Here is a 10,261-nt window from a genome sequence, read left to right on the forward strand (position 1 = left end):
GTTCATGTTGATCAGAAACTCTACTGGTGTTCATGTTGATCAGATCCAGAGGGTAGACGGAGCAGTGGGAGGTTTCTACTGTAACGTCACTCCTCATTATGTGACTGTACAGCACAGAATTACTCTCGTCATCACTTCTGTCTAAATGCTTCCTTCCATCTCCTCCACTCTTAAAGAATAACGTCCATATTATTCAACCTGGACTCTATTTTCCATATTTTTGTGACTATTGGGGAATAAAAAACGTTTGTCCGTCCACTCAGAGAGCTTGTTTCTGATCAGTATAATGAGTGTGTGACAACATCATGGAAAGAACCCAAAAGATCCCGTCTATTTATTCCATCGGAGAAGTCTCGTTCTGGAATCTTGCGTCACATCCACGTTGTCGAAGTCATCTAAATATGTGTATACATCTTTCAGATTACACTAATATGCTTTCTGTACTCTGACACAACACACTCTGCCGCTCTCGTTTCCACCTTGTGTTGTCTTCTGGCAACACAAGCTTTCAGAACGAGACTTCTCTGAGTGAAGCTCTTCCCATCATTCTGTCACACTTATAACAACAATGTGAGCCGGTCAGCAGCAGAAACGAGCTGTTAGTGGACGTTAATGATGGCGAGGAGTGATGTCATCGCATCGTAGCGACTTCAGCACTCTCGCTTCATTTCATCTTCTCATAGACTTCTATACAAGCAGAGGAGTCGCCCCCTGGTGGACATTAGAGAGAATGCAGATTTTCAAGATACTTCCGCATCTACTTTAAGTCATTTTGGTGAACCAACCCTCGAGGTTAATGGAGATCTGGAGATATTAAACACAGATATGGCTGTTGTTCATACAAAGTGAACTCAAACGTTACTTCAAACCGACAAAACGTACAGTGTGTTTTTCAAAAGGCTGCCGGGTGAGACGGAGAAGTGGCTACATGAGATCACCTCGGTGTAACAAAGCAGTGACTTTAATGACGTCTGGGGATGAACCAGTAAGTCTGTGGTCAGTTGGTCGGTTGGTTAGTTGGTCGGTTGGTCGGTCAGTTGTTCAGTTGGTCCAGGCGTACGCGTACAGGCCGTTCTCCTTCCACAGCTGACACTGAGCCGACGAGTAGTTCTGGACCACAGACAGCCGGTCGGACAGGAGAGCAGTGGCTGCTGGGTATTCTGGCCACTCAGCCTCCATCTTACCTGCAAGACGGAAGAAGAAGTGTGATCCACAAGAAACTTTACACGTAACGATCCACAACTTTGTGGTCATTTTACTTCCATATTTGACTTTTCTTGACTTGTTCCAGACCAGAGAGATGTTCAGATTAAATATTTGTGTTTTCTTTTCTGTGCTTGTTTGTGGAGCATTGGCCCCAGACGGAGGAGCTATATGAGACCATGTTCAGAGCAGAGCAGTCAGTTAGTCTCTGGTGTCTGCTTGGGTTTATTTCTTTGCTCAAAGAATAAACTCTATTACAGTGAACTCTGACCGTTTCCAGTGATATTTGTGAACATTCTTCAGGACTCCAAATGCAGCAAAACACCAGACTTCATGGACTGGTCCAGTCTGAGCTCCTGTTTTCCAACACTGATTACTACATCTCTTAAATGTGTCAGTTAGAGGAATAGTATGAAAACCGTTTTAACACTTTTAATCTCCTAAATACACAAGATATTAGACGAGTCAGGTGGTTTAAACACGATGAGTGTCTCTTTGTTTCTTGTATGAGGACATGGTTTGGTGTGTTCTTGAATTTTTTATTATTTTAATGTCAAATTAAAAATGATCAAATTACAGACTTCCCTCTGTAAAATGCGTGCTGCTGAGGCAGGATTTTATGATTTAAAGGACATTTTCGAACACAGAACAACGTAAAACAAACACACACGTCGTCCACTACTTAAAGTGACAGTGCACCCGTGGGTCAGGGTTTGATGCTGCAGGTCTCAGAAGAGAAACAGAAGCAAACACATGCACAAACACACAGGAAGCATCTTCACCTGTTTTGGCGAAGTGGACGAGGTGACGAGTGACGACGTCCCGGAAGCTCTCGTCCCGATCCGAGAGAGGTTTCCCCAGAACGAACTCCAGCCCGCCGAAGAAGGCGACGACGTCCAGACAGTGGAAGGAGAAGCGGCTGGAGAACGGCAGCAGGTCGGTGGACACGTTGACGGGTCCCGAAGGCGTGTGCGTCACCACGTATCGGTACACGGGACTGTGGAGGGCCGCTAAACATGGGGAGAGGTTTCATTTTATATCAACAGGAAATAACTTTATATTAAAACAAATTCCATAAATCTGTAGAATCAAGAGTTTGCACACCAGGTGAGACGCTACACTGCTCCCGTAGCCGTGCCTACGGTGCATGAATGTGATGGAATCTGAATTGGAAGTCGCTTTGGATAAAAGCATCTGCTAAATGACTGTAATGTAACTAAACATCTCTTTAAAGGACGTTTTCTCTAAATGAGTTTGTTCTCAGACTCTGATCCAGAAACATTAATGTTTAAATATAATTCAATACTTGAATTCTGTCAGACTTCCTGTCTCAGCTCAAAGCCCATTGGTTCCTACTGAAGACGCACATCTCTCAAAACTCCTCACAGATAAAACAGCTGATCAATGTACTTTTTAATCAAACAAACCAAAATAGAGACTTTGTTGGGGACTATTTTCAGCGGCGGATGAATCCACGCTCAGAGGAAGAAGAGATATTAGAATGCACACACAAGACTTGTATACAATTACTGTTGATTTTGGATCTTTTCAATAAATATTCTCAGAAAAAACACATCTCCAGGCTTTAAGCCCTTCTGCTGAATTTGGTTTTTATTGAATATCTGAGTCAAAATGATTTGAGAAGCTTTTTGCTGAAAATAAAAGTGTGATGAGCCTTGAAATCCCTCATTCACCGTCAATCCAGATCGGCCATTATTCTGCAACGGGAATAATAACAGGCTGTGCATCATAAACCAAATCACCCAGCAAGCCTTGCAGTTGCCTGTCACAACAGCTGAATGTCAGTTGACTCAGAGCATCTCCGCTGACTGAGCTTAACAAGCCCCGCAGGCTAAAAGAGCTGCATGAAGCACAAAGTCATGGAGGAGCTGCAGCAGCCAATCAGAGACGAGACGCTCCAGATCTGTTTTTCACAATAAAACAGCTCGTACTGAACTAAACTAACGTCCTGTGTGAAGGCACAGAGCTCTACTGAGGGGACATTTAATATGAACACACATGAAGTGTTATGACATGATGACTCATAACACAGTCAGTTATGAACAGATGACATATGACAACAAGTTCAAAGGGTTTGAAATTAAACAATGACAATCTCTACAGATGAAGATAAAAACACAGTTCAAACATTAAGATGCAACGAAGAAAAGAGCCAACAAAGGTAGAAGAAGAGGACGAAGAGGAAGAGGTGGAAGAAGAAGACGACAATAGAGACAAAGATGAACAGGAAGAAGAAGAAGATAAAAAGAAGAAGAAAATGAACAGGAAGATGAAGAAAAATAATAGAAAGAAGAAGATGAAGAAGAGGAAGAAAAAGAAGACTTGCATGTAAACGATACTGAATCACTTTCTAAATGTTTAATGAGGAATAAAATGTCTTTTGTCAGAGTTCAAGGAGTCAACATGTTTTAATAAAACTGAATGTTTGTTTACAGGAAAACTACAACTCCCAGTGGAAGTATGGGAAAACACCTGTGACCTGAAATCCACTTATTTAATTCGTATTACAAACAACAAACAAAGTGAACCCTGTTAAAGTGAAGTCATCGCTGTCCAACACACAATCTCAACTCCGAAAAATTGTGTTTGAATGTGTCAACAGAGACAAGTTATTATAGTTATAGTATATTATAATGCCCTTTGTTAGGACAGAAAGGTGCAACGTTATTATCTCCTTTCCTTTGGTAAAGTGTTCCCTATGCTAAAGGAGATAGGAAAGGAAGCACTGAAGCACCTTCCTGTAGCTTTCTGTTCAGAGACTTTCAGGTCACTTCACTGCAGTAGGAACCTTTCTAATAAAGGAAAACTCTTCGACCGCAGCAGGAGGTCATGTGACTCTCTTTGATATATGTTCACATTCTATGTTTCATTTCTGTCATTTGATCGTCTTTACTGTCATTTCATGATGTTGTTTTATTCTGGACACACATCGATCATCCTCTGGTGAGCTTCCTAACATTTGTTCCCTGTTGGTGTTTTATTTGGGTCTTTTTCTTTTTCTCAATCGAGGATGCATGTTTGTAATTTTGGACTTTATAAATAAAACTAACTGTACTTGACTCATCACCAATCATTGATTTGCTCTCCATGTGGAAACCGATGTGCTTTTCTACCTGCAGCCCTCCGGGCCAGGTCGTTGTTAGGACAGGTGGCCCTGATGTCGGACACCATGGTGGTGTAGGCCCTCTCCAGACAGCGGTCCGTGGTGGGGCAGGGGACGGAGCTCGGATACAGCTCCAACGCCTCTGTGGGGAGATTCCCACTGAAGGACTGAAGTTTATCTGTGAGGAGCAGAGAGGTGACGAGACGATGATTCACAGGAATAACAGGAATATACTCCACCAATGATCTTTATAAATCCCCTTGAAGACTGTGTCGGTACTAAGGACACTGTGGGGTTCCACAGGGCTCTATTCTTGGTCCTGTACTATTTTATATTCATGTGCTTCCTTTGGGTCAGATAATAATACGTAGGTAAAATATGAATGTCCACTGTTATGCAGATGACAAGCGACTTTATGTTCCGCTGACTGGTAGTGACAAAGACAAATTCTTCTTACGTCATTGATTGTCTCTGTGATATCATTCAAATAGATTTGTCCAAATTTGTGGTCCCTTTCTTGGGCCCCATGAACCTAAACCTGGGACTTGAAAAAGACTCTAGACATACATCAGCTCTATCTTACAGCCAACCCTCTGAACCCCAAAACCCACAGGCAGAATGGAAAAGCATGTTTTCTTTAAACAATTGCCAAAACTACACTGTTCATCACAGCCAGAAGCTGTAAAAAACAGCACTATTGTAAGATTTTCATCCTTCCGACAGTCCTTGAACACATCATGTGTGACACATGCTTCTATCAGAAAACACAACAGCAGCAAAGCATAAAATTGTGATATTTCATCAAAAACTGTTTATTCACCATGTCTCATTTAAAATCTCGCCCCAAATAAATATTTTATTCTACAGGTCTTATTTAAAATTATGTGCCAAATAAACCGTTTACACTAAACAGATTCTATAAAAAAACATTACATTGTGAGCTCCTCAGTGAAACTATGAAGTCATGATTGATTCATCTGAGACCAACAGTCATGTGACAACAAGGAGGAGACACTTTGACTGAACTACAGGAAGTGAACACAGAGAGGAGAGGAGAGCAGAGAGGAGAGGAGAGGAGAGGAGAGAGGAGAGGAGATGAGAGGAGAGAGACGAGAGAGGAGGAGAGGAGAGGAGAGGAGAGAGGAGAGGGACGAGAGAGAAGGAGAGGAGAGAGGAGAATAATTTAATATTTATAACATGAAGAGCCTCCATTTTTTTCCAATATTGGTAACACTTGTGAACACTTGGGAACAAGTTATATAGATTCCATTGCTTGCCAATTTTTGTAAAATATATTATTAAAGAAGTTTTACTTGCTTCTTTTCTTTTTTTATGATTGATGACATCATAACTGTTATTCTGCACTAAAGACATGTTCTAGTTATCTCTACTTCTAGTCATGATGGTTCTGTTTTATAGAGGAGCAGAACTTTAGATTACAGTTCAAAATGAAGGCCACAAAGAAAAATGTGACAGGAGAGAAAGAAAGCCCTGAAACTGCTTTGAGTTCAGAGGGTTAACACTGATGTTCCCAGTGCAGATGTTACCTGTGCAGATGTTACCTGTGCAGATGTTACCTGTTACAAACCACTGGTAGTCCCTCCAGGTCCACATGGAGATGTTTGCAGCCACGGGGCTGCAGAGGGAAACACAGAACTCTCAGTACAGTCTGATGGAGGATCACAGCTGACGGAGATGAACCCTGAACCAGGTGAGCTCTCACCTGGAGTCCACCTCCTGCTCCGTCGTCCCGACGACAAAAGGAACGTCGCTGTGGCCTCCTTTCCTCTCCCACACCTCGAAAGGCGGAGCTTCCAAGACGTAACCGTCCACCACGGCGACCGGCCCAATGAAGCGCTCTCTGGTGGGGAGATCTGAGGAGTCTCCTGCGGCCCAGGAGGGGTAGTCCTGCCACGGGACGGCCTACGGGAATATTTAGGGATTAAAAGGTGCTAAGAGGAGAAAACAGAGCTCATGATGTGATGTTTAAAACCATAAAACTTCAGACACACAATCCAGAAGACGACTAGGTTATGAAAACATTTGGCTGTGGAGAAACACGAGCAGTCACACGTTTTAAACTACTAGTCTTGTACTTCTCATGTTGGTCAGCAGAGGGTTACATTAACTAAAGTACTGCTAGTGAAACTATTAGAATGGAACGTACAAATGGAAGAAAAATGGAGAGAAATAGACTTTAGAAGAACAATACAGCGACGGATTTAACATAACTCAGATATTTAAGTTGTCTGAACTCACATTTTATAGTCAACTAAATTCATCATTTTGAGTAAACTATGCTCAAGTTTATGACATGAATGAACTAAACACAATCAATTTCAGCTTTAGAAACAGTGAGCGATCCACCTCACTTAAAGTGTTTGGGCAAACTGTTTCCTGACTTATTTTAAAGGGAAGTCAACTTATTACAATTTTAAAGTGCAGCAAAATAAAACATGCTGTTCAAAGTCGAAGTGACATTTTAAAGACCGTAATAACCTCAACATGACTGATGCTCATATTAATGTTCAGTAGCAGCTTGTTTGTTATTTTATTTCATAAAATACACTATTCATAATTCATCTTCAGGTTATGGTGGAAACATTGAATTGAATAAAAGCTTTTTTTGAATTCAATAAATCTTAATGAGGTTTGGAAAACCTCTGTTGAGTTCCACAGTAACAAAAAAAATCTTTGAACTAAGTTTAGTCTCCACTTTCTTCATTAAAATGTAAGATTAGAAACTTTCATTCAGGTGCTTTGGACACAATAATCCATCCAAATGTCTCAATTTATCATAAAGATGAGCTATGAATCTGATATTTTGGGAAATCCTCAAACATTAGAAACTATTAAAAAGAGAATAACTACCGTGCTGTATTTCTTTTATAGCTATTAAATAACTTCAAAACTCCCTCTTAGCCCAGACAACCCGTCCGTCCGTGTCCTACCTCGAGGACCCGTCTGATGGACAGACGTCTGAGGCAGGTCCGGTCTCTGCAGCCCGTCTTCTTCAGGAACACCAGGTTGTCGGACTCGGCTCGCTCCAGAGATGCGTTGAGGACGGACGAGCCGCTCATGTCCACCGCTGCGCGGAATAGACCCTTCGCCAGCGGAGATGTCATCATGATCCACACCGATGTCCCACCTTCATAAACCATAAACCATATGGCACAAACAATAACCACGCTGACGTACTTACACTTAGATGACGTTATTTTGAGTGTATATGGAGCTGCTACAATGTTAGCTTAGCATAGCACCAAACTCTCAGAAAACAAGTCATTTAAAAGTTACTTGCATGTTGTTGGGATCTGACTATATGGCTTCGACATGTGCTGTGGAACAAAGAGTCAGGCCTTCCCTTTTGCAAGCAAAGGTTTCATCCTGATTGTAGTTTGAGCACCAAACCCCCAACTCTGAAGAAATTCACATTAGGGTGTGAGTTTCCCCCCCCAAAAAACTGTGTTCCTGAAGTCACCTGAAAGCAGCGCTGCAATCTAATTGGCCGAGAGCCAAGACACCCCAGGACCCCTGTGGTTCAGCCACTGTTCTACAAAACTACCTGCAAACCCCACCTCAATGCTTTTTCCCTTTGACCTCCGTCTATCTAGGGAGCACACCAACGTTGTTTCCCTTTTCAACCAAATCCTAGGTCTAACAGTTTATATTCGCTGGCCAAATTCACCAAACTGTCTATTTTATCTGTGTTCGTATCCACGAAGTGAACCCTTTTATTCCTGCAGAAGTGAAGAAGCAAGACTTCTTCAGAAAGAGAGAGAGAGAGAGAACTTCCACTCTCCACCAAGCGCCTCGTTTGCTCCGGTCATAAGGACGCGAAAAGCCCTGATCCAGACGAAGCGATTCTCTCCTACCGAGAGAACACCTCCCGCGGCCCGCAGCCGCGCTGCCTGAGCCCACCGAAGCTCAGAAGAACCCCTCAGAAGAACCCCCCCCCCTTAATCACCACGATCGCATCGTACCGTAAGGCGAAATAGAGTCTGGGCAGAGTTAGAGAGTTCATTTGTGTTTATTTTATCTTGTTCGTGTGCTTAAAGTACTGTTCGTTTTTATAACGTGGTGTATGCTTTAGGATCACCGACACTGGCGATCCCTAAAATTGCTAGTGTTGTGTAGAAGTTAGCGTGTATTTCATGCTACTGTGATTCGTGTCGAGACAGCCGCAGTGAGGTCGAAGTTGCTTCTCATCAGTTCAGGAGGTCAGAACCGCCGGCTGAGACAAAGAGTCGCGGTTCTTGCTCCCCTGGCTGAGAGAGCAATCTTCCGTACTCCAGCGCGGCGCGAAGGATCTTAATCTCTTGTTTTATTTCATTTTGTTTTGTTCCTTTCCCTTCTCTTTTACTAACACACACACACACACACACACACACACACACACACACACACACACACACACCTTTGAGCTAATGTAGCTACGTGCTAAACGGCTACCGGCACTAGACGCCAGGTCTCCTATTGGCTATCCGCCATTTTGACTCCGCATGAGAAACGTCACCACGACCCAACTACGTCATACGTCGCTGAGCTGTTCCCTCGCTCCTCCCCCTACGTACGTACGTACGTACGTACACAGACACACACACACTCCCCCCCCCCCTTTTCAACCGTCTGTTGATTTTAGATAGCGTGCTCATGAATGTATAGCTGTTGTTAGTTTAGATATTAGTTGACTAGATCATCAGTATTAGAACGTAATAAACTCTGTTATATTTTAAAGAGCAGCTGTCTGTGATTACTTTGTGTATTGTGATAATAGCTGTATATGTGGTCTGTGCTCGAACTTAAACCTTCACTTTCACTCTGAATGTGTAATAGTACTCAGACTGTTGACATTGTGAGTGAACACTAATTATGAGACTTAGTTTATCGTTTGGTTATTGGTCCCTGTTCGCAGGGTGGTGCCCCGTTATTAATAATCATTAATAATTGTTACTGACATTAATAATTCTATTGATGTCAAGAATTTAGTTTCTTAGATGCTGATAACCCAAACACGCTCCTTTACGTTCCCAACATATTGCTGATAACCCCTTTTTGTCAGGCTGTTATTCCCAACAGTGTCGTCTTGTAGAGACTTGAATTCAGACTTTTTACAAATCAGTATCATTCTGTAGTTATTTCTGCATTTTTATCCATTTATTGTAATTAACATTTTATAATGTTATTCTTTTATAAGTCTGTTATTAGTGTTTGCATGTGTGAAACTCCCATTGGTTAAATGAAGGTTAATGAATTCTCACAGCAGGACTCAATGACACAGTTCATACCTGAGCTCTGTCCCAATATGGTGACTTTCTCAGGGTCTCCCCCGAACATGTGGATGTTCCTCTGGACCCACTTCAGAGCTGCGATCTGGTCCATGAAGCCATAGTTCCCTGTAGAGGAGGGAGGATGGGGGGGGGGGGGGCGATTGACAACGATGTGACCTTGTTTCCGGGGTCCCATTTTTTCCGTCAGATAAAAAAGCAGCTCTCTGTAGCTCCCTGAACTAAATGGAACACGAAGAAATGGGGCCACGAAGGATTCCCTCACCCCCCCCCACACACACACACACACACCCCTCCATCGAGTCACGCGAGGATCTCTTCTCATTCGACGGGTCATTTCACATCAGGGTCACAGTGGGTTTGGATTATGTAACGTAATATATTAAAATTACACCCAGCTCGACTCACAAACACTCTAATTAGCGTCTCACAGTGTGCGAAGATGCAAACAACACAGAAGATAAATCCTCTCCATTTGTCACATTAACGTTCATTACGTATTCACATGTTAATGTAAGGGTGAAGACTTCTATTTCAAACAGCCATTAGGACTTCAAAGCAACAACCACATGGATGCTGTTGAAAGCTTCCTGGAGCCGCACTGTGAACCACAAACACTGTGAGCCACAAACACTGTGAGCCACAA

General features: G+C 42.6%; 1 protein-coding gene across 2 annotated transcripts in view; it reads right to left on the reverse strand.

The window, feature by feature from the left end:
- Window positions 1-6: 6 nt before the first annotated feature.
- Window positions 7-10,261, reverse strand: part of LOC116377086 (para-nitrobenzyl esterase) — a 12,518-nt gene continuing 2,263 nt past the window's right edge. The window contains exons 3-9 of one of the 2 annotated variants that reach the window (XM_031838630.1): window positions 9,616-9,723; window positions 7,279-7,475; window positions 6,051-6,250; window positions 5,905-5,963; window positions 4,338-4,505; window positions 1,986-2,213; window positions 7-1,184 (exon numbers count right to left, since the gene is read on the reverse strand). In XM_031838630.1, the coding sequence (XP_031694490.1) occupies window positions 1,042-1,184; window positions 1,986-2,213; window positions 4,338-4,505; window positions 5,905-5,963; window positions 6,051-6,250; window positions 7,279-7,475; window positions 9,616-9,723 (1,103 nt within the window). In that variant the 3' untranslated portion in view covers window positions 7-1,041. The remainder of the gene's footprint in view (window positions 1,185-1,985; window positions 2,214-4,337; window positions 4,506-5,904; window positions 5,964-6,050; window positions 6,251-7,278; window positions 7,476-9,615; window positions 9,724-10,261) is intronic. The other variant, XM_031838631.1, reaches the window with a different exon arrangement.

This window comes from Anarrhichthys ocellatus, unplaced genomic scaffold (assembly GCF_004355925.1).
Source record: "Anarrhichthys ocellatus isolate YVR2014 unplaced genomic scaffold, GSC_Weel_1.0 scaffold883, whole genome shotgun sequence".
Classification (NCBI taxonomy): Eukaryota; Metazoa; Chordata; class Actinopteri; order Perciformes; family Anarhichadidae; genus Anarrhichthys; species Anarrhichthys ocellatus.